Source organism: Lineus longissimus, chromosome 6 (genome assembly GCF_910592395.1).
Source record: "Lineus longissimus chromosome 6, tnLinLong1.2, whole genome shotgun sequence".
NCBI lineage: Eukaryota > Metazoa > Nemertea > Pilidiophora > Heteronemertea > Lineidae > Lineus > Lineus longissimus.
Window position 1 is genome coordinate 11,930,897 of NC_088313.1, and position 24,189 is coordinate 11,955,085.

The following is a 24,189-nucleotide window of genomic DNA, read 5'->3' on the forward strand; positions in this document are numbered from 1 at the left end:
ATCCATCTGCTCACATAGCCGAAGTTGTTGGGAGTGCTACACGTGTCTGCTTCACCATTGAGAGGACAATGGCTCACTTGACGCCAGAGACGGGTAAGCTTCTGTTTTCCAGTCTAGTCAGACTAATCATAGAGTATGGTGCTATTAGTTGGAACCCATGGAAAGTGAAAGATATTGAGAGTGTGGAGAAAGTTCAAAGACGATTCACCAAGATGATACCAGCTCTCAGGGACATGCCATACAAGCAGAGGTTAAAGGAAATAAATTTATTCTCGCTTCGCCACAGGAGACGGAGAGGTGATATGATAAACCTGTACAAACTATTTGAACAAGATCACCAATTGCTCATACGTTACTTACAAAATCAACTAGCGGGAACCAGGGGTCATACAAGGAAATTAAAGAAAGCCAGAGCAAGGACTAATATTCGTAAATATTCTTTCTTCTTAAGGACTGTGGATGATTGGAACGCGCTACCAAATTCGGTTGTCACTTCCGGTAACATCAAATGTAATCTCGATAGGCACTGGGAAGGAGACGACACCAGATATGAATAAGCTGACGAAGGATTGTACATACATGTATCTCATTTGCACGCACGCCGGCAGTTAGGAAATTTTCGTTTTCGTTTGGTTCTTCATAGACACTTGCTCAGCACAAAATGACTTAAGTTTGTTACCAGTTAAGGCGCCCGCACGCGTATTCCATAGTCGTAAAGACCAAACATGGTTAAAATGCGAAGAAGATGATGATGATGATGATAGACAAGGAAGAGGGTGGGGGATATCACGCTTCCCTGTGGTACACCTTCTATGAGTTTAATCATGTGGCTGAGGATGTCGTCTAGTTTGACTCTTGTTGTTCTTTGGTGTAGAAAACTTTTCGTCCACCTGTAGAGGCGTCCGGTTACACCTTTCTTTTGTAGTTTCAGGAGAAGGCCGTTCTTCCAGACACGGTCAAAGTCTTGTGTGAGGTCAAAGAACACAGCTAGTGTGCTCTTCTTCTCCTGGAAACCATTTTCTACTTCTTGGGCAAGGAGTGAAAGCTGATCTTCGGTACTTACAAGGCTTATGGGTCTGTAATTTTCTGGGTGTGCTCTGTTTTTTCCCTTTTTGTGGATTGGAGTTATGTGAGCCTCTTTCCATACTGATGGTACAGTCCCTTTCTTCCAGCATTTGTTGTAGATATGTAGGAGAGTGTCCTCAGCTGTTGGTCCTAGGTTAAGGAGCATCTCGTTGCTGATTCCATCGGGCCCGGGTGCCTTCTTTTTCTTCAGTGTCTTGAGGGCGCTGTTGAGTTCTGTCATCTTGAAAGGAACTTCAATGTAGTCTTCTGCTGTAGTGTTTCTTTCGGTCTCGATATTGGTTTGCTTTCTCACCTCATCAACTCGCTCTTTGGACATGCTGACAGTACTTCTTTTCTGGTAGGTTTTCGCCAGAGTGTTTGCCGCTTGTAAACCTGACTGAAGTTCTCCCTCTACATCGAGCACAGTTCGCCTTTTGTCCTGCTTTTCTTCGTTGAGGGCCTTTGTCAGTTTCCAGAGTCTTGTGGTGTCTTTTTCCATATTGAGAGATGATGTCGTTTCCTGCCATGATTTGCGGATATGCGTGGTTTTTCCCTGATGTACTCGGCCCTTGCCTTGTTGTGTTCAATGACATGTCCATCTGTTGGCTCCTGCTCCATTTTCTCTCTGGCTTCAGAGAGTCTCGTGTGCAGCTCATCCAGATGCGGGGTCCAGAAGGGCTGGTAATCCTTCCTTCTTCCTCTTGGTATTGCTACCTTTGCTGCCTCTAGTATCGCTTTGTTGAAACGCTTGACATCTTTGCTTGGGCTGCGTCTGGTGAGGACGATGTCGCGAGTCAATTTCCTTAATTTAGTTCAAAGTTCCTTGAACTTTATCCAGGACGATTGCCTATTGTAGCGTTTGGCGTGCAGTTCTTACTTGATTGGATAGATGCTTAACTTCAGCATCTATCTAATGGGGGGGGGGGGGGGGGATGGTGAATGTCCTTTACCATACGCTTCGGAATAAAAAGGTCAATGCCCTCGTTCAGAGACATACACCACTCGTTCCAGACTTTGTCAATATCCGACACAGATTGCCTTTCACAAAAAGCGCGGCCTGACTTTTGGCCAAGAAAAGCACGTAACCCATTCATCGGCTGAAACAAAGTCGTATACCACACGCGACTCTCCGCGGTTCCATACAGGATTAAGTGATATGTCAAACACAATTGGGAAATAGTCCGAGTCGAACATTCGATCCAAATCTCCGTGAGAACACCAGATTCCGGAGAGTTAGTTAATACCAGATCGAATGTATTTCCTTTCTTATGGGTTGCACCATGTTCCATTTGAACCAAAAGCAAGTCGTTGATCAAGTTACAGAAATTTTGGGCCTCCCAGCCCCGGGTGCTGAGATAGTGTCCAGTCTATTTCTGGAAAATTGAAATCACCGGAAGAGAATATACGAGTGAAGTTGCCATCACAAAGATTTAGCACAGAACGCATCTTATCGACAAAGTCCGCCTCCTCCGGAGGCTGATAGCACGTGACGAAGCAAGGTTCAACTCGCAAACTACAATTTCAGCGTTGTTTACTTCCGGGTCTGCTCGCCTGTGAGAAGTATAGCACCGTTTTGCAGCGAACATAACGCCACCACCTCTTCTACCCCTATCATTTCGGTACAAAATAAATAGGTTTGGAGGTAAAATTTCACAATCGTTTATAGTATCATTCAACCAGGAGTCTGAGACACTGACTAAGTCAAGCTCCTCACTAATGACAAAGTTTGAAAGTCAGCCAACTTGTTTTTAGTGCTGGTGACCGTTTTTAAGCTACGAGTATTTAGTACGCAGAGTATGGCATGCCAAAGCGGAATTTATACAGGATAAATTTTTTACATCAGGACTGAATTTTTACCCCAGAATCAGGCTACAAATTGCGAAATTTTACAAGAATTTATCTCAGGACAAAGATTTTACAACACCTGGTAAAATATTCCTATCCATGTATTTTTTTCCCTTCAGAATAATTTATTTTCACGTTTTAAAAAAAAATTGTCAGGACGAATAATACGGCAGGATTTTTTTTCCTTCAGAAAAGATTGAAATAGTTGACAGTTGGCTTTCTAAAGGTGATGAGTAGATATGTATGAAATTTTTTTTTACCATCCTTGATAATCTTGAAGTCATAAGGCACAAAGGTGAAATTTTTCAAATTAGCGTTAACATACAGGGTATCTCATGCATTGTGTTGCATCAGTCTATGCACGACTGTATGTCTAGACGACGTTGAAACCAGGCTAGATGTATTCTAGAAGTGACAAACTGTTCAGAAACGTATAGGTTTGTGTGAGAGTAAGGTACTGCCACGTCTACAGCCGCTGGAACTGGGGTATGCATGAAATGACGTCGCGTCATTTTTGGAGGCAGGTAGGCCTGGCCTCCGCACCGGCTAGTGAGACCTGATACTCGGCGCCCTGGTATCAATGATTTTTCATTGGGCTCCAGGTTACCGGGGGAACCCCAATTCCAATGCAATATGTACTATCCAATTTGCAGTGGCTTGGCTGAGTTTGGTGGTGTTTTATCATTAAAAGTAAGTAAGTACTAGGGTTTAATGCCGATTTGATTACACATTACGGTTAAGAGAAATATGACGATAACTCTTTTGTCGAAATCAGTTAAAAAACCACGTGACCGGACATTTACACGATGCTTGGAGTATGCGCTAAATCTAGTTCATGACGAGTGAAATGACGTGAAGTACCTGTCTCTGTAATAAGTCAATTCGTCCGCATTCATGGAGTTGGACGCCATAGCTGCATAGAGCAAAATCGCCAAAATTCAGAAAAGTTCGTGAGTTGCGAAAAATATGATATATGTCGTCATCGGTTTAAGTGGTCACGTGCGTTCTGCCAGGAGTCACGTGAGTCCTGACGTCGAAAAAATTCTGAAGGAAAAAAAGTCCTGCCGTATTTTTCGTCCTGACAATTTTTTTTTAAAACGTGAAAATAAATTATTCTGAAGGGAAAAAAAACATGGATAGGAACATTTTACCTGGTGTTGTAAAATCTTTGTCCGGAGATAAATTATTGTACAATTTCGCAATTTGTAGCGTGATTCTGGCGTAAAAAGTCAGTCCTGATGTATAAAACTTGTCCGCTTTGGCATGCCATAGCAGAGAGCTAAATGAGAATTATTATACGATGCTTTCCTTCGCCTGTTGCTGTCCCCGACACCAGGCGTTGGCTGGCTGGATTTACCAGACGTCCCTGTACGATTCCATCGTGACTAGCTTGTCTTTCCTATAACTTTCCCACGCGTCTCATTCGTCACTGAAGCCCTTGCCGGCTGTCCAGTCTTGGTGGCTCGTATTACCATACCAGACGTCGTCGACGTACGATCGCCATCCCTCACCTTAACGCTGCCCCTCGACAGGGTACGACCTCTGACAACGTTTGGCTGCCTGAGTTGGGGTCTGGTCTTGTGTGACCTACCCTGGCGTGCCTCTGGACCAGGCCGGTTGGCCAAACGACAACACCCGTAGGCCAATTGCTCTGCACCAACACCCGTTCGAAAACAGCAGCAGGCGTGTTTAGGCGGAATGATTTGTATTCCGGCTTAGATGCTAGCACCACCACATGGACGTCTTTAGTCCAACCACCTAGAGAATCGAGGTGTTGCCTGATGTCACTCAAGGATCGACCCTACTAAGATACACCGGGCGTGTCTTCTGTGGAGATGCGGCCCGCAAATTAGCATGCCTCCGCCGTTTATCCATCTTCTCACCAAAACTAACAGAGTTCCTATTATCGGGCGTGGGATATTCATGATCATTTAAGGCAGCATTCTTACGGTAAGTGCGTTTGTTCAACCTTCGTTTCTGCCACGATGGTAAAGGAAAAGTTATGGCTGGGTCCACTCACGGTGTCCACGGTGGAAGACCAAGAAATGCCGCTAGCACTAACACTCTCCGATTTGGAGGCGCATTCATTGTTCACACTGGAAGTAAGTTCCTTGAGCAGACTTTTCACACAGCTGCGACTCAGCTGTCGGTGGGAAGGCAACGCCTACCCCATCCACTATGAGCAGGTTTTCTTTGAGACTTTCGTTTTCAAGTTTCAGCGCACACATGTCCGTTTCGAGCCGTACATTTTCCAATCTTAGCTCACTCGAAACTTTTTCGAGCTCACCAACTCGCTTTTGGAGATCTAAAACCCTGCGAACGATCTCCTGAAGTCCTATTCTGGAGCTGCATTATCAGCATGTGGGGACATTCCCTTATCCCCTTGATCATCAAGAGGGTCTTTAAAGAACTTATCAAGATTCCTCGTCGCTTCACCGTTTACAGCACTTATGCCCAGCTGTACAATGTCAGCAATAATCTTCTGCTTATCTCGCCTGTTCAAAACTTTTCCGTCTTTGTACAACGGGAAGAGTTCTGAGCATGTTGCCATTTTCCGGGAATCGCACTGCATGGCACTTCGAAGTCCCCTTGTCTCAAACGAATGTCCGAGTCGGATTTAGAATGCGGACATGGTCCGTTTGTCGTGCCTCCACACTTCATCTTCCCGTTCATTTGCATATGACTGGCGTTATGTACGTCTGCACTGCTCGAATGCTTTGATTTACACTCCTATATTCGCGTGCACTGCAGTAGTGTTGATGTACAGCGGGCCTTGGAGCCCTTCAAAGCCAAAATGCACCGATCGCAAAAGTATGCTTATACCGCAAATGTTCGTATCCAATCATCCTTGGTACAGCCGTATATCTATGTGCAGCAACATGCTTACCAGTCGTTACCATATTGTGTATGACACTGCAGTTGTCTTTTTTATGACTTACGCAAATACGGGAAACTCCCACTTACCACATCGTTTCATGCGCATAACCAAATTTTCTGAGTCCGAATTTTCCCGAATTCTGTAGGGGGTATGTGTCGTCATTTGAATGCTGATGAATTGAGCAGGACGTAATAGCCATGTTCTTGTGAATGAGGTGTTACCGGCATATCCCGAATGTGACAAAACTTGCTAAGTAAGTGAGATAACCATAACCATTTCATTGAGCATTCATTATGCTCATTAGATCGTTTGCAATAATTTTCTATTGAAAGGTGGTGTGGCTGCTTCTATATGGCATGTCCATTGCGTAGATTATGTTCAGGAACGCCATGAATTTCAATAGTTGTATCATGTAGTCTTGACTGCTGGCCATATGACCTCCATACACTGTATGACAAAAGTCATTTTGTGGCTTGTTTCCAAAAAAATGTTGCAATGTGTATACGATTGGAACTTTTGTTACGAAGTATCCATATGTCCCGCCTTGTTGAAAGTTGTATAACGTCAACCACAAAGTCAATACGTGTGTAGATGATTACGACTATTGTGACCGTGTTGCAGGTGGCCGCTCCCACTTCAAACTTTTGAGTCATCTTTTACAAAAGTCATTCAGTGTGTACTCACTCAGTGACTTTTGTGGGCATGTTTACCCCTGTGGAAAGCCTGTGGAAAGATGTGGACAGCTGAATTGAATATGTTCAATTTTTGGAGACCTGTTGCCCAAGGGACAGGAACATGGCTGCGTGGTATTTAGAAAAACATCAAGACTTTGTGATCTTTGGGGGGGTGCAAGAATGTCTTTTCAACGTCAAGTCCCCTCTGTACCACGATAGGAACGAAAAGTGGAAAAAGATAGCCGAAATCGCTATTGAATTGGACGTCACCGGTAAGGTTCACATTGGTAATGTTGGTAAATATGCCCCGACCAATTTCAATACACGTTTACCCAAGAAATAAATGAACAAAATATTAATATCCAGTTTAATATTATTTGCTTGGAAGACAATACAAGAAAATTGGATGTAAACCCTGTGATTTGGATTGCAATTCATGCACTAGGCTACTTATGAATCCATGTTGGTCGTTTATATTAGAATGAGGACAGAGCAAATCGCACGCGGAGCCACTTCCCTTTGCGTGGTACACAGGCTACAGTCCTATAGTCCAAAGATTCTGAGTCAAAATGTAAATCTCATTCATGTTGATTATACTTAAGTGCTTGTACTGTTTTAATACCCGCCGTTGTTTAAGCTAACAGCAGATGACGCAATCAAGAAAACCGCATTCGTCTGGTTCGTCTTCGCCGAATGATGATAATAGGGAGTTTCCGCATCGCTTACGATTACGATTACGATTTGTGTTTGACGTCATCGATTTTTGGTGCCACGTCATCCCCAGCGAAATTACATGGATTAGCGAAAAGCCTATTTTCCACGCTACATATCAAATTCAAGGTGAAATATTCATTGAAGACTACTTTAGAACATATCTGTCAAACATAGGAACTGCATTTAATTTGATCAACGGCGATTTTGATCATGTTTTAGCGCCGAGAAAAGTGCACCCAGAGCATGGGAGCAGAGTATAGGGCCTATACTACAGTACACCAAGTCGTTGGTGTGAATGCGGAAACAAAATTTCTGGTTCATGCCGGTTTTGAGAGTATTACGATTACGACTTTGAAATCGTAATCGTAATCGTAATCGTAAGCGATGCGGAAACTCCCTATTAGTGAGGTTTCGCACCGTTACGAAATACGAAAACGAAGCAGGAGAATAGAGTTCGTATTTGTACTTCGTACTTCATGCAATTTTGAGTTTCGCATAAAACACGAAATATGAAGGACGAATCTATCCGGCATGCGCAGTAGCCGTTGTAGGTGGCGCTTTTTATAAAGATGGCGGTCGCAGAAGAGGTTGAAAATGTTTTGTTAGCCGGCGAGGATGACGATGACGTGCTTCTCTTCCTTTTGCCAGGTCTGAAGAAGAGTACGTATGACCCAGCGAAACCAAATTCAACATAGCAGACGTTTCAAATGCACAATGCTGGGCATTCTTCAGATTTGAGAAGCAGGACCTATTCCGGGTCGCTGATGCCCTTCGACTGAGAGATTCGTCCTACGTAATAGATCAGTAATGGATAGGATATCTGCACTATGCATCTTTCTGGCAAGACTTGCCTATCCCAATCGATTCGTGACTCTTGAGAACTTTTTCAACTGCCCTAAATCTACCCTCTCTATGACCGTTTCGCCTGTACTCAACTTCATATACGACAGTTTCTCTGGTAAACTCACCAATCTTAATCAACCCTGGCTTGTCAACAGATTTCAGGAATTCGCCGATGCGATACACTATAAAGGAGCCCCTCTACGCAACTGCATTGGCTTCATAGATGGGAGAGTCAGACCGATCTGCCGGCCGACGCACCTCCAGCGCATATGCTACAACGGCCACAAGAGGGTTCATGCGATAAAATTTCAGTCCATAGTGACACCAGATGGGATCATCGCCAACCTCTTCGGCCCAATTGAAGGTCGAAGACACGACTGCTCCTTGCTGACACAGAGTGGTGTTCTGCAACAGCTTGAACAAGGGCAATGGGAGGACAGAAACCACGACCCATTCTGATTATATGGGGACCCAGCCTATCCTACTAGGGACTTTCTCATACCCCCATACAGGAACGCGCATGATCGGAACCAGCTGGAGTTCAACAAAGCCATGTCATCAGTGCGCGAGGCAGTTTAATGGCAATTTGGTAAACTGATTCAGCCATTTGCCTTCCTGGACTTTAAAAAAAACCTCAAAGTTTTCTTACAGCCAGTCGCTAAACTTTACCTTGTCGGCGGTTTACTCGTTAACTGCCATACATGTCTGTATGGCTCAGTCACCTCCAGCCTCTTCAACGTTCAACCACCCTAACTCGAAGTTTATCTTGGGTGAATTGTTCAAGCTAAGGATACAGGGTGACCTAGCAAACCTTTCCCGCCCAATTATTGCTTAGTATTTGAGCAATCAGTTTTTTTAGGAAAACGTTTTCTCGGTCACTCGTACCAGAACAGAAACAAAATGGACTGTTGTGTGAAGTGCATGTAATGACATTTATTGATAATTAACAAAGATAAATATCATCATCAACATGGGACTTCATGGTCGCTCTGTAATTTCATTACATTTTGTAAGTGCAGCAACAGTACAAAGCAGCCACAATCAGGAACGTTATACATGTATTTCCTGTATTGGAAAATTGTTTCTATCAGAAATATTCGTGTATTTTAAGGGTTGATCAGGGCTAATTTGTTTTAACTTCTAATGTAAAACAAGTGGAACTCCTTCAAAATGAAGTGAATGCACATTTCAAGGATGTTGTTTATATGTCAGAAAACAGACTCCCATTCTTTAAATGTGCCTTCACTTCTATTTAAAGGAGTTGCACTTAGTTTAAAATTTGAAATGCTAGCAAAATGGCCGCCCCCTTCGGTGAAACCTTAAGAAGTTCTAAGAGTGAAATTTATGCAACATTCACTTGTTTTAAAGAAGCAGTTAGTATTCATTCCATGGGTGTCCAAGGAAATGTTTCACTTGCCAATTTTTCAAACGAGCGAGATTGGTACTGCAACTTATGTTAAATACTGAATGATGTTGCATGTGCATCGTGGACATTCGAAACATTTGAAAGTTTATTTTAAAAATTGCCTATAAAAAGAACCAGTAGAAGCATAGTTGAAAAATTAGCCAATGAAACCTTACCTGGGTAACCCTGTAACTGCCCAAACATATGCTTAACAGGATTACCAGCACTTCAATTGCGGTACATGATGATATAGAAGAAAGCATTAGTTTTTGGCAGGGTTCTTAAGTATGACCATCATAAGCTTGGTTATTTCCATCTGCTGCTCACGCTGCAAGCCCAACTGAGCTTTTTTAAAACTTAGCTCCTCTTCATGCAACTTACTGTCCTTTTCAAGTCGTTCTCTTTGGAGTTTGAGTTCTTTCTCACGCAATTCTGCCTCCTTATCGAACTTCCTTTCCTTGAATCGAATTTCCTCTAAGCGCAAACGGTCATCCTTTTCGTTCTTTTCGGATAAGTACTCGATTACGTCTGACCGCATTTTTCTCTTGCGTATGGTAGGTGTTTGCTGTGGTCCTGCACTATCTTCTGGATCAGTCGCGATCTCGTCTTCTTCGGGGGCATCTCCTTCAAAAGGGTTGTGGTCGGTGTTCTCTAAAATGTTATGAAAGAAAATTAGAAAAATATCCAATCAAAGCTTTTCCTGCAGCGTTCTATATTTAATTCCAGAAAAAAGGGCGCAACCTGTATTGACCTTTTTTCAAAGCCCGCATAGCAGCTTCCCTAATGAGAAGCCCCTTGGCCTCCAGTTTTTTGCCATCAGCATCCTTTTTCTTGGTCCTGGGTTTCTCGTCAACCCCTTGTTCGATTAGAAACATCCAATCGGTCAGTAGCTTTTTAACTTCGTCCTCTTCTTCCTCTTCGACACCACTCCTGCATTTGAAAAAAATAACAACGTCATCGGTGGTCCCATAGAATGCAAACCACAAAGTCAAGAGGATGTCGATAGACGTAACATATCGTTCATCAGAAATAGTTCATCGATCCTTATAAAAACCATAGATTTGAATTATTTATTTAGACCAGTCAATTTCATAGTGTTTGAAAAGAGGTACATGTACATGCCAAGTGCGCAGGCTGGTTTGGGCATGGGAAGGTGCACATCTTGGGGTGGTGGAACTAAAATTTAGAAAATCAGCATAGATTCCACACCAGAAGCAGTCTTCAGCTGGTCTAGTTAAGACCTAAGGCTGATGTTACATAGGAATGAGCTACTCACGCCACATTTTTCATCGACTCACGGCTCATTTTCACGTGTCACTCCTCATTTGTCACGAGTGACCGCGGCGGTTTACATACAGATCATTTTTCGCTCGTTCATTTGTCACTTGGATTTTCTCGGCGACGCACATGGACTCAGAAGAAGAAGAGATGGCAGCCATGCTGCTCCTGATGGAGAATAGAAAACAAAAGCGGAGGCGACGGACGAGAACAATGTGGTACATAAAAGTGCTGCAATTTTGCATTTTCTCATTTCCAATCGAAATTAGCTATTGTATTAATGTGTAAACTAATGAAAATGCCGAAAAGTAGCTATACTCACAGTTTCGAAGGCGATATCACTACAAATGCACATGGACGTCCACTTTCTTTGCCAGCTCATTTCACAAAGAATGAACATGTCCATTCATCGCCTCACGCGTGAAATGACATAAAATGACGTGAGGCGACGGGCAAAACTTACAAAATTCACTTCAATGAGAACAGGTCAATAGGTTTTCCAATGTCCATTCATCAGGTCACGAATGACAAGTGACAAATGAGTCGTGAGTCGATGAAACGTGAGGTCTATGTAACTTCAGCCTTATGCGTTCCCAGGTCCTATGTCCCGAAGCTGTAGTTCGAAAGAAGAAAAAGGGGTGCAATTTATTTGCTTGCCAGGGGCGGAACTACTCTCATGACTCAGCGAGGTGGTGGTGCACGTGCATCCAGTGCAGCCCCCCCCCCGCCTACGCCCTTGCATGCACATATGTTTTAAGTTCAAACTAATTGAAAACTAAGTGAACTCACGCTTTCTCGGACTTGTTCTCAGCCTGCCGGTGTTGCTTTAAGAGATGTTTGGCCCGGTCTTTTGTTTGTCTGAGGGTCACCTTCTTTCGATCCTTTCGAAGGTGGAGGTTTACAGCGTCTGTCACCCCTTGCCACTCAGCCGTTGTTGACATCCCTTTTGCTATGTTGACTTTCCTGGCGACGACTTCGCGGAGCATCACTTCATCTAACGGTATGTTGAATTGCGTTTCGATTAGCGCCATGTTTTGTTTTGGCAAGAAGGCTCCCTGAAACCCGGAAATTGCAGAAAATTCACGACAAATTTTAAAAAATCCTCGTGCCTCTTTTATACCAAAGACGGACCGCGACTTCTATTCACACATGAATTGATTATGTCAAACACATTTGGTAATTCGCACTGCGCTGTTCAGCCGACCCGTAATCTCCGATCCATTTTGCCACTGGAAATTACCCTTAAATAACTGCGGTAGCGAACTGCGTAATACTATTTACGAATTGAAGTCAGCAAAAATTGGTGACGTGGTACGCATTTCGTGCTTCGTTTTCGTATTTCGTAAGGGTGCGAAACCTCACTAGTAGCGAGTTTCCGCATCGCTTACGATTACGATTACGATTTGTGTTTGACGTGATCGATTTTTGGTGATACGTCATCCCCGGCGAAATCGTATATGGTACTTTCGTCTCGTTCTTACGAGGATTCCGGCTTATCTTCGTAAGTCGAAAAACGATTACATGGATTAGCGAAAAGCCTATTTTCCACGCTACATATCAAATTCAAAGTGAATTAATGTTCATTGAAGAATACTTTAGAACATATCTGTCAAACATAGGAACTGCATTTAATGCGATCAACGGCGATTTTGATCATGTTTTAGCGCCGAGAAAAGTGCACCCAGAGCATGAGAGCAGAGTATAGGGCCTATACTACAGTACACCAAGTCGTTGGTGTGAATGCGGAAACCAAATTTCTGGTTCATGCCGGTTTTGAGAGTATTACGATTACGACTTTGAAAGCGATGCGGAAACTCCCTATTGGGAGTCAGACATACCGATGCGACGAGTTCGGTGTCTGCCATGGCCGACTTCGATTGCTTACTCGAGTTCTCCCCGAGTGACTCGGGGAGCAATCGAACATAGAATTTTGCTCGGGTGACTACCCGAGTGACGTCATATTTGACCTACTTAGTTCCTCGAGGACTACCCTGGACCGCACAGGAGTGGGTTTTGAATTACCCGCAGAACACGTGATTAATCATGGCTGCCAGCAACTTGTAAGCACGTTTTCTGATGAAAAAAAACCCCTGTTTTTGGCCGTATTTCTTCTGTTCGTTACCAAATATCCCTAAATGAAGTAGAACTAGAACAATAGTTATCGGATTGCTAGCTGACATCGGTTGTAATGCGTTCTCAGACACTGAAAGGGCCTAAACAACACAGTTTGTACAAAGTAGGCCTGCACCGTCCATGTACATGATCAGCCTACTACACTGAACACTGAAGTACATGTAGCCTATGTACATCATCATCATCATGCACTGCATCAGCATCATGATCATGTTGGCCTGGGCCTTCATACATGTAATTGACTCAGTAGACTAGCTGGGCCTAAAGTACAAAGTACGTCATTCAGATATCCATTGATTCAATTCTGTAGCTAGCTAGCTAGGGCCAGTTGCGTTTGTGTTCAGGGTTCAGTTCAGCAGCAGGCCTCTTTGAATTGTAGGCCTTTCTTTTATTTAAGTGGCCTGTCCATCGCCCCCCCCCCCCCCCCATATGCCTGATTTGAGGCATTGAGTGTGTCGTCGTGGATCGATAATATGCTGTATTCTTTAAGTCATTTTCTGTCTTTACCTTTTCAGGGTGAAGATAAAAGTGGGCGATGTTGATGCTATGGTATCGCCCGATATTTTGCAGATTCTGAGACAAGACCACAATTGATTTTCCAAGCCATTTCCAGTTATTTCAAATGCCCGCCATCAAAGAATGCGTCAAGTAGTGAAACTGAAATTCGGATATGATATACGGGTTAGTCTTGCGAGTAACTGGTGCGATGGAAATTGGTGATTGACCACGGAAATTTTTTTTTAAATTGACAAGTTTGACACAAGTGGACATTTTTACCCATTTCGGCCATTTTCACTCCAAATTTGAACCACCTCCCCTATGGCCAGGTTGTCAAAATTCAAAATTATTTTTTTTACCAAATAATTTATTTATATCTGTAGACTTGCCACAGCAAATATTTTTTCAATACCTCTCCAAATATGTACTTGAGAGTAAAACACATGCACTCGTCTAATAGATAGGCCTGGACCCTCCAACCTATGAATATTCATTAGTGGTCTTGTCTCAATGAAGAGGGATAATCTTGAGATATCAATGAAATATGCCTTTTCCCAAGCATTTGAGATGTCTTGACTAACATAACCAAGTTTCATCAAAAATGAACTTGATTTGAGCGAGCTATTAACGTTTTAAAATGTTGTCCGATACGGACAACCTACCTTATATTTCGTCTTCTAATTGTTTACAGACTGTCTTCAATTTAAGCTCATTAACTCGTAGAATTCTTAATCGATTGGTACCAAATCTTCGACAAATCACCAGTGGTCTACAGTCAATCTGAAATAGGAATTTGAAACAATTTTAATTCATGACAAATATTCAAAAATTTCAATTTTTTGGAAAAAAGTTGTCTTTTTAAAGGATGTTCCAAGGTTGTGACAGTGGTATCATGCTGAAAATGTCAAAATTTAAAATCGAACAATATTGACTTTGTCTGAAATTTAAAAAACAACAAATATATGATGCATTATAAGCATGGAAAGCTTGTTAGTAAGGTGTGAAATGAGAAAAAGATTAACCCATATGTTATCACCTTGTCTGTCACATCCAAGTCTGACACTTCCACAACAGCAACCATTGTCATCGCTATTGTCCTATCAACATCCACCCTTTTGTAATCTCTTGTCCTTTCTTGTGTATTTTCAGTCTGTTGAAGGAAGCATCCCGAAATAGACATCTCCTAGGAGTACGATTTTAAGCAAAGAGAGACAAGTTACGAAAAGACAAGACAAGATGAGGACAAAGGCGAGGAGATTGATAGGAAAACGGGGTCCGAGGTGCCCTAGGGCATCGAATGCAGCAATGAGAACAATGTTCAAGAGCGGACACGTGCGGAGTGGAGGTGTCGAGGTGGTGAGCGACGACGAACGAGAAGTAGGCCTACAACCCGCATGGAGACGACTCACGCCCCAGGAGTACGGACAGGTCACAACGATGGGACACGACGGCAAAAGACACATACCGGATATTAATAACCGTACTGCCAAGAATGTCAACTTACTACGGCTGAACATGAAAGAAGACACTGATGATGAGATGGAGATACCAGATGAGACCATGGAGCATGATCACGAGAGTTTCGTTGTTCAGACAACCAAACTGATGGATGTGCTCAACGACGTTAACAGGGCCCATAGCGAATATCACGTGAACTGTCAGCCAATATTCAAATATGGAGAGGTACGTAAGCAGGGGGTGTGTTGTTCAGTCACTGTGGTGTGTAAAAACTGTGGTTTTGATTCGAAATTGTATAAACTTTTTGAGGACATAGACACTGGCAAGCGCGGACGAAAAGCCGCTCTTCCAAATGTTGCATTACAGATTGCGTTGCAGGACACAATGATTGGCAACGAGAGTATGAGTTACATACTGAGCATGATGGGAATCCCGCCCCCCTGTAGGAGTATCATGCAAAAGCAGGCAAATAAGGTTGGTGATGAAACAGTTAAAATGAATGTGGCCGATATGGCAGACATACGCGAGAACTTGAAAAGGATACTGCGCCTAAGAAATCAGGACGACACAGGAATCAATGTCCAAGCTGATGGACGCTATAACAGTTTACACCTCACTTCGAGGAACAAGATGGGCCGTTGTGCGAGCACAATGACTGGATTATGTGTTGAAAATGTGACAGATGAACACAAAATCATTGACATTGAGGTTAAAACAAAACTCTGCTGGATAGGGGCTGCAATGCGGGCGAAAGGTTTTGAAGTTAAATGTGGTGCCACTGGCACAAACGTTGACGAACGACACTCGAAGTGCACGGCTAACTTTCCTGAAGCAGATGCATTCAGAGAATATGATCTTGGGGTTGCATTTGCCGAGACTTTTGAGAAACAGGGCCTACATGTAGAACATTTGACTACAGATGGTGATTCCAGTTCATTCAAAGGGTTAACTGATGCAACAAAAAAGCTCTTCGGCGGCTTATTCACGGTGAAGCATCAACTTGACTCTATACATTTGCATCAAGCCCAGACGCGTGCAGGACATAGAGCTGAATTCAGTAAAGGTATGTTCCCGGGACGTACTGCCGAGGAGAGAACACTGTTAAAAACAACGTTTCTGAATGATCTTAGGGTAAGGTCATCCAAGATTTTGCAATCTCTATTCAAGCGCTGCAACGGTGACCTCGACAGGATCATGGGATACCTGTATGACACTGTTGCCTGTGTTGTGAACTGTTATGGTGGTGACTGCACTGGTTGTCCACAGAACGAATTCTCACTGTGCTCAGGCACAACTGGTTCTTGATGGCACAAATCAACACGATGGTCATCTTACGGTGAGATTCCCAAGTTTAAAATGACAGTGATTGACAAGAACTTGGTACATCTCGTTTTGGAGGTATGCCTTAGTAAAGGAGCGTTGCGACAGCTGAGTCTTGGCGTGACAACCCAGGGGGTTGAGTCCAAGAATCGAGGTCTGTCGGCCAGCGATCCTAAGATTGTGACCAGGAGCAGGAACTAAAACCCTCGTATCCATTCACCATAACATAGCCGAGAGCGGGCGACGGAAACTAAAGTGGTTCAACATCGAAGTCGATACTTGTTGCCGCCCAATTCTTCTTCTTCTTCTTCGCGTTCGCTCTGCCTCTGGAGGGGTCATTCTCCTGGGAGTATTTCCCCTCCAAGGCGGGATGAGCGGTAATGCGTGCCACTACGGTTTAGCGCCAATTGGGTTTATTGGCCTAGTGACTCCGACTTCGGCTTCGTGGCATAGACACCACAAGTTGAGGAGGGGTAGTCCACCACAAGCTACAGTCCACTTGGATGGGGTCTTTTACTTGCTCTGGAATAGACACCAGATACAAGGAACCTCGGTTTTACGTCTCATGCGAAGGACGGAGCAATCGAGGTAAATCAACTTGCTCAGGGTTGAAAGCAGACAGACCGGTGCGGGAATCGAACCCATGATCTTCGGATTGTGAGTCCGAAGCCCTAACCACTCGGCCATGCTGCCCCCAATGAAAGCGCTGGACAGAATTGCAATGAACAGGCAGTACACAGTCAGGTACCAACGGAGTGCTAGACACCAGAAGTTAGCTGGTGTATTGAAAAACATCAGGGCAACAGATTACTTCACGAAAAAGAAAAACAAAACCAGGGGTGGTGACTACAAGAAACATGTGATGATAACAATGCCGGACTTGCGAAGGAAGGCTGTCAAGAAGGCTGTTGCACGACGAGACAGACCGCCCGTACCAGAGTGGAAATGTCTCGACCCAAACAGCAGAAACTACGACCACTCCTACTTTCGGCGATCCTTCAAGATCCAACCAGCCACCAAGACATCCAAGAGGTTGCCATCGCGGTAAGAAAACTTTCAAATGTCAATTCAATATAATGATATTTTCTTTCAACTTCAACATATAGCTTACCAGGAAAAATGCATTTAGGGCGGTTGCCATGGCCTGCACAGACTTTCTTGGCATTGCACCTTTTTCTACTTTGATTGACCCTTCCTCTTTCTATTGTCAAGTGCTCGACTTTCACGCACAGAGGATTATGACAAAGATGACTTATATGATAACCTGCGCCAGTTTTGAATTTCAATTCATCATGGTCACACAAAAACATCGCACGATGTGCCGTCATTGTGACCGGCTTATCCAAAAAACTTACTTTAACAAACCCGTATGTTACCCCCCTCTTTTTTTGTTTAGCCCCCTCCCAATTCAAACAAAAACCATTACTTTTAGTCTTTGCTAATATTCTCGCTCGTAATTCAGATACTTTTCTCTTGAATTCACCTGCTGAAATAAAAAAATTAGTGAAAGCTTGGTACCCTGCCACCTAGCGTGCTCTGTGCCCGACACCTCCCAAAATGAAAATAACATGCAAAACAATCAACACTATCATTACTATTCACAATTGATGATTGTTATGAAACATATCTAGCCCAAAAAAGTAGAAAAATTTGAAATTATTTGAAATTTTTTGAAAATTTCAATTTTTGGCATTTTCACTTAAAAGCCCTGTAGGACAGGGGGGGGGGGGGGGTTAAATTTGAGAATTTTCTTTTTTTCCACATTTTCCAATTTCCATGATATGTCCACACATTCTCAACACATTTCAGCCAATTCAAACGGTTTTTGTGGATTTCAGAGCTCATTTACTATTTTTGACCTGTAACCCAAAACCCTCCAAATAGAGACAAGACCACAATTGATTTTCCAAGCCATTTCCAGTTATTTCAAATGCCCGCCATCAAAGAATGCGTCAAGTAGTGAAACTGAAATTCGGATATGATATACGGGTTAGTCTTGCGAGTAACTGGTGCGATGGAAATTGGTGATTGACCACGGAAATTTTTTTTTAAATTGACAAGTTTGACACAAGTGGACATTTTTACCCATTTCGGCCATTTTCACTCCAAATTTGAACCACCCCCCCCCCCTACGGCCAGGTTGTCAAAATTCAAAATTATTTTTTTTACCAAACAATTTATTTATATCTGTGGACTTGCCACAGCAAATATTTTTTCAATACCTCTCCAAATATGTACTTGAGAGTAAAAAACATGCACTCGTCTAATAGATAGGCCTGGACCCTCCAACCTATGAATATTCATTAGTGGTCTTGTCTCTTCTGCAGAGTCCGGATTCAGGTATGTTCTTACTAAAAGTTGTCTTGGCCCAGGCCAGATGGCTAGTACCTAGCATGCCTAGCTAATAATCGAGACCTATTTCGGCAAATAGGTGATATGATGGCTATGCCTTGTTTGTTCAGTTGTCGACAGCACGTGCCACCACATTCCATCTTTCCAACCCATCACTCATGATCAAACCAGTCACTGTGACTGAGTTGGTGACCAGATGTTTTTTTGGAGTAAGATGTTTTTTGGGAATCCTTCGTCAGGCCCTACAGTGCCACCCCTCTGTTTCACCAACAAGTCTAATGGGATCCATTTCAATTTCAGCTCCAGCATTAAAAAGCGACATCATACAACAGATACTGAGTCAGAAAGCAAGACTAAGTGCTCAATCACAGGCAGCTCCTCCAAGACCAAGACCAGCCCCAGCAGCTGCTGGAGCTCCACCCGCTCATGCAGCTGATGCTCCACACCACCAAATAGACCAAGCAGCAGATACTCCACAAGACCCACCAGCATATTATGATCCTGCTGATGATGCTCCACCACTTGAAGCTGAGCCTGTGGCACCCATGCCCGTTGCCCATATTATTTGGTTACCAAATGAACAGGCCAAGCTGGTAGAATTACGGTTGGAACAGGAAGACAAGTTTCGTGCTGCCAACAGGCATGACCTGCTGTGGACGAGTATCGCCAAGGAAATTAACCCAGAAATTAGCGGAACACAGTGTCTGAACAAATGGAAGTACATCAAGTCTAAGTATACGAAGCATTTGGATGGCCAGAATTCCACTGGGAATGCCCGGTTACCTGCTCCAATGTTTTTTGAACAATTGGACAGGGTTTACGGAACCCGGGCAGTGAACCGTCCAAAAAATCTCATGGACTCTATGCGGCCCAAAGAGGCTGTAGACATGGTAGATGCAGTTGAGGTTGTTGGGGGTAATGTTGATAATGGGGCTGGGCCTGGGGTAGCTAAAGTTGGTGAACCGCGTCCGAAAAAGCAGAAACTTTCAGACCGGGTCTCTCCGCAAGACAAGGTTGTGATTCAAATCCAAGAGATGCAGGAAGGTCAGATCCGTGTTGAAAATATGATGGAAAGGCATCATGGTGAGAGGTTGACATGTATGAACCGCTTTTCGGATTTGTTCGAAAAGTCAGTCAACCATCACACTTAATAGACTATAGGCCTCATAGTCCATGTACATTGTAGAGCCAGGCAAAGAAAAGGCCTGCATGGGTAATACATGTATGATCACAAGTTTACAGTGTGCCAGTAATTTGTAAAGCCATTGCCTTCAATCTTCCAATTGTTATGGTTATTGTGCGTAATTTTGAAGGAAGATTTCCTTTTGATTGACAAATATTTGTTAGTATTTGATAATCGTGTATTATTTTGTGCAATCATATGTTCTTGTGGATCATACATCTAGTGCTGTACCGAGTACCAGTATTTTAGATATTTTTGTTCCTATGGGAATTTTGATAGAAGATGTTATTTTTGATCAGAGTCAGACTGTATTTTTGTGCTGTCTATCATTTTGTGCAGTCATATGTTCAAGTGGAACAAGATGCTGTACTGAGTACCAATGATCATGTTACGGATATTTTTAGTCATATTTTGGATATTTTTGTCCCTATGGGAATTTTGATTGAAAATGAAATGTAATTTGTTGACGATTTGTTGATGTAATTTGTTGATTAAACTTTTGCTGTTGGATTTTTATGTTTATAAAAATTGGTGTTGTTGTCATTGTCTTTTTCTCACCCTTCACCTTGATTACATCCTCTGACTTGGACATTCTGGCTCAGCTCCTGAATTCCTGTCTGTGAAGAGGAACTAGTGAGCAAAGCATGCAAGGATGTGCCCATCATCTGGTCCTTTCAAAGTGAATGACTCCATCCTGAAGAAAAGGCATCCAAGGACCATTAAGTGTGTCGTATGGCTGATAGGGAATCTCCAGTGGACACCCAACTTACATCCTTTGCCTGGAAAGCGGGGTCGGCAAAATAAAGGTGCACTGAGCTGGACACCCCTCTTCGGATTGAAAAACATCATCCCCCTAGATGTTGGACAATTTGTCCCCTGAAAAGTAGTCCCATCAGGATATGTTATCCCCTTGAATAATCCGTCCTCAGGTTGTCCCACAAGATCCTCCCAGGACAAATTGTGCAAAGAGATTTGCCCGACCCCCCCCCCCCTTCAATTACAGAGGATTTTAACAGTTGTATGAGATGGGATATTTCCACAGTTGGGGACAAATTTTCCAGGGACGAATTACCCTGTAAAACCCCTTGCAGCTGTTGTGTCTTTGTCTTCTGCGTGTAGGGAGTAGAGAGTATCAATGGTGGGAATTCCTACTTTAGGAAAGACATCTCTTGTAGGACCAGGTCGTCTTTGGACATATTGGAGGACTGGGTAACATCCATCCTGGGAAATGAACATTGTCCTCACTTTCTTCCTAGGACATGATAACAAGACCTCATTGTTGTCTAAGGAGTCAATGGATAGGGACATCATTGAGGGCAGAGTGATTTGGGAATCTGTGGTTTACTCAAACATTCACTGGGAAGTTGCTCCAGGGACCATGGGAGCAGGGACAAATCTTGTGCTCCAGTGGTGGATCCCAAGTGGCAGCCAGGAAGACAGGCTACCTGTTTGCACATACATGTACATGGTCATGCATCACATCCTTCAATTTTTGCCAGACTAATTGCAATCCAGTATCAGAGTTTTGAAAAGAAAAGGGGTGTTGCCTTCATTTAAAAACCTCTGATGGACCAGAATGACTGAAATGAATGTACAGGAAACTAATTTGCTCAACATATTTATCAAAGTACGTTTTACAAACATAGCACATTTTACCATGTGGACAGACTCACTGAATGAACAGAATCATACCTTAGTAAGATTTGAGTACAATGGTTACCGGTATTACACTGGGACAAAATACATACTAGTACTGTCCATATCTATGAGATATACTCATGTCAGGATGTGGGTACAATTGTCACTTGTGGGTGCAAGAATTACCATCCTAAAGTTCACCCTTTGGAGAAAGAATGGGTCAAAGACAAACCAAATGTATAAGAAATGCAAAGATTTTGAATTACATATGCAGTCACAAATGTCTGGATCATTTTACATAGTCCTTGCAAAATAAATGGTTTAGACCGCATCTCTCAGCTGATTGATTTCGTGCATCACTTGTTGTCGACGCACCACTCCGTCACGAGCATTTCGGATCATATTTGGTAAACGATTTGGATGAGGTGGCAGGTCCATATCAATATAATGATCAATGTCATCATCCTCAATGATGCAAAGATTGTGCAGAATGCATGCTGCCATGATGAGTTCCTCGACCTCATCAGCATCATGCCCCATGACCTCTTTCAACCTCCTCATCCCTCCCTTCAGATGACCAATGGCCCTTTCAACACTTTGTCGGCACCCTGATATCCTTCGGTTGAAATTTCGCTGCTCTCTTGTCAAATTTCCATTGTTCTGGAATGGTGTAATCAGCCAACGCTTCAGCGGATAGGCAGAATCTGCCAAGATTATGTTGCCATCTGCCACTGCCTGACCAGCCTCAGCACGATCGAACAGAGCACTATTGCGAAGCACCCTGGCGTCATAGGCACATCCAGGCCAACCTGTAGTTGCATTTCTAATCATTAATTTGTGGTCTACCACAAGCTGAAAGCAAACCATCAAAACATGAGAAGACAAATGGTGGGAAAGATAAAACGTAGGATTCAACATTCTAGTTCAATGTGGCCTTAACTTGATGTGAGTTTTTATTCATTTTACTCTATTAATTGAATTGATGTCTCACAACCTTCAAAAATCATTGTAGATTTCAGGGCCATTCTATCCAACTGAAGACAATTAACCTGCAAGGGTGACTGCATGGATCTTCATCTTTAAGATTGACACATAAAATCAGTGATTATGACATTATACCTGCAACTGCATTGATGGATATCTGGATCTGTTGATGTAGTCCTGATCCCTTCCAATACAGCCAGTCAGCTCAATGTGCGTCCCATCGAGTAACCCAATGACACCCTGTAGCTGGTTGGTTGCCTCAAACGCTGCTGATATCTGGGCCTGTTCTTGTACGGTCGGCCAATTGATTACCTGAAATTAAAAAGGACAAGGTTTTGAATAAGCCAAGCTCAAAGCTGTCTCTGTTGGGCCTGGCTAGTCGTTGCTAGGCTAGGCTGATTTTTCTTAAGATTTTCCATACGATTTTGGCCAGTGTTCATTCGTTTCACAGCCAGCCAGCCAGCAGCATGAGCAACACTCGGCAACCAACGAACGAATTTTATTCAGCAATGAATTTGTCGTTGTTGTAAAGGGAGAAAAAACCTGGACCTACACAGGGCAAATACTACACTGTACACACACCTGAATAAATCTGCGGGTGATGGCTCGGGCTACTTTCTTGAATTTCAAGCACACGGTCGATATGGACAAGTCAAACTGGAGAGCTTTTTGCCTCATAGATTCTTGGTTGACTATGTACCACATGAATACAAGTAACTGCTTCTCGGTGCTGACGGGATCCCTGCCTCCAAAGTGGTTGCTAACCAAGTCTTCCTGAATTTCATTCAGAACAGAGACAAATATGCCCTTGCTGAATCGAAAATGCATTGAAAAGTCACGCAGGCTGAACATGGGCACAACATCTTCGCATAATCCTTGGATCTTTGGGACTTTAGACCTTCGCATGCATAATGTCGGAGTAGCAGCGATCATGAACGATGTTTTGCCAAGGAATTGACCGTCTGGGGGGTGGAGTAACTCGTCAAATTGGAAAAAACTTATCACAAACTCACGATTTAAGTTCGGCGCCGCCACGATTATTCGCTACTCCATTCTCGCGGGCCGTTCGATTGTTCCCCTCACTCGACATGCGCAGAGCACGCATTACCTCATCGGTGACGTCACGCTCGGGCACTCGCACTCTACCCTAGAGTAAGCAATCGAAGTGGGCCAGGGAGGACAACCCGAGGAAATGTACACAGAACGAAATGAGAGTGACGAATGAACCAAAGACAACACCAATGAGAGAGCGGGTATTTCAGATTATCAGAGCCGTACAGGCAGATGAGCCAGTAGATACAGACACTGACTGGGCCTGGGATAGCCAATCAATGAGGAAGGCTCAGTTGGAGGACCCCGAATTAGCAGAGGTAGTGAAATGGTTGGAGTCTGGCACACAGAGACCAGATTGGAAGGACATTTCACATCAGGGCATAAGACTCAAATCCTACTGGAATCAGTGGCAGTGCCTGGTGTTGAAAGATGGCATACTATGTCGACGCTGGGAGTCCGACAGTGGAGAAAGTATGTTGCTGTTAGTGGTTCCTTCCAGGTTTCGTGCCAGGGTACGACGAGAATTGCATGAGGCACCGGCTGCAGGCCACTTTGGTTTCAAACGAACATTGGCGAGAGTACGACAAAGGTTTTACTGGGCTGGAATGAGACGAGATGTGGAGATCTGGTGCAGCCAATGCCTGCCATGTCAGCAGAGGAAGGGTCCCAGGAGACGCCGAGCTCCCATGAAACAGTTCAACGTGGGTATCCCAATGGAGCGCATAGCATACGATGTGTGTGGGCCATTCCCCGAGTCGGACCATCATAACTCCTATGTTCTTGTAGTTGAAGACTACTTCACTAAATGGGTGCAGGCTTTCCCAATACACGATCAAGAAGCAACGACTGTAGCTGACTGCCTTGTCGA

At 43.5% G+C, this 24,189-nt stretch overlaps 2 protein-coding genes across 2 annotated transcripts; one reads left to right on the top strand and one right to left on the bottom strand.

Annotated features, from left to right (window-relative positions):
• The first annotated feature begins 14,647 nt into the window (after positions 1-14,647).
• LOC135489387 (uncharacterized) lies at positions 14,648-19,614 on the top strand. The gene is made up of 3 exons (XM_064774726.1): positions 14,648-14,689; positions 18,439-18,451; positions 18,764-19,614. Exons 1-3 carry the CDS (start codon positions 14,648-14,650, stop codon positions 19,612-19,614), a joined length of 906 nt encoding a protein of 301 aa, XP_064630796.1.
• Positions 19,615-21,605: 1,991 nt separating this feature from the next.
• LOC135489389 (uncharacterized) lies at positions 21,606-23,373 on the bottom strand. The gene is made up of 4 exons (XM_064774732.1): positions 23,282-23,373; positions 22,851-23,079; positions 22,404-22,580; positions 21,606-22,136 (listed from the first exon to the last, which is right to left on the bottom strand). The coding sequence occupies exons 1-4, from the start codon at positions 23,371-23,373 to the stop codon at positions 21,606-21,608; spliced, it is 1,029 nt and encodes a 342-aa protein (XP_064630802.1).
• Between the last annotated feature and the right edge of the window lie 816 nt (positions 23,374-24,189).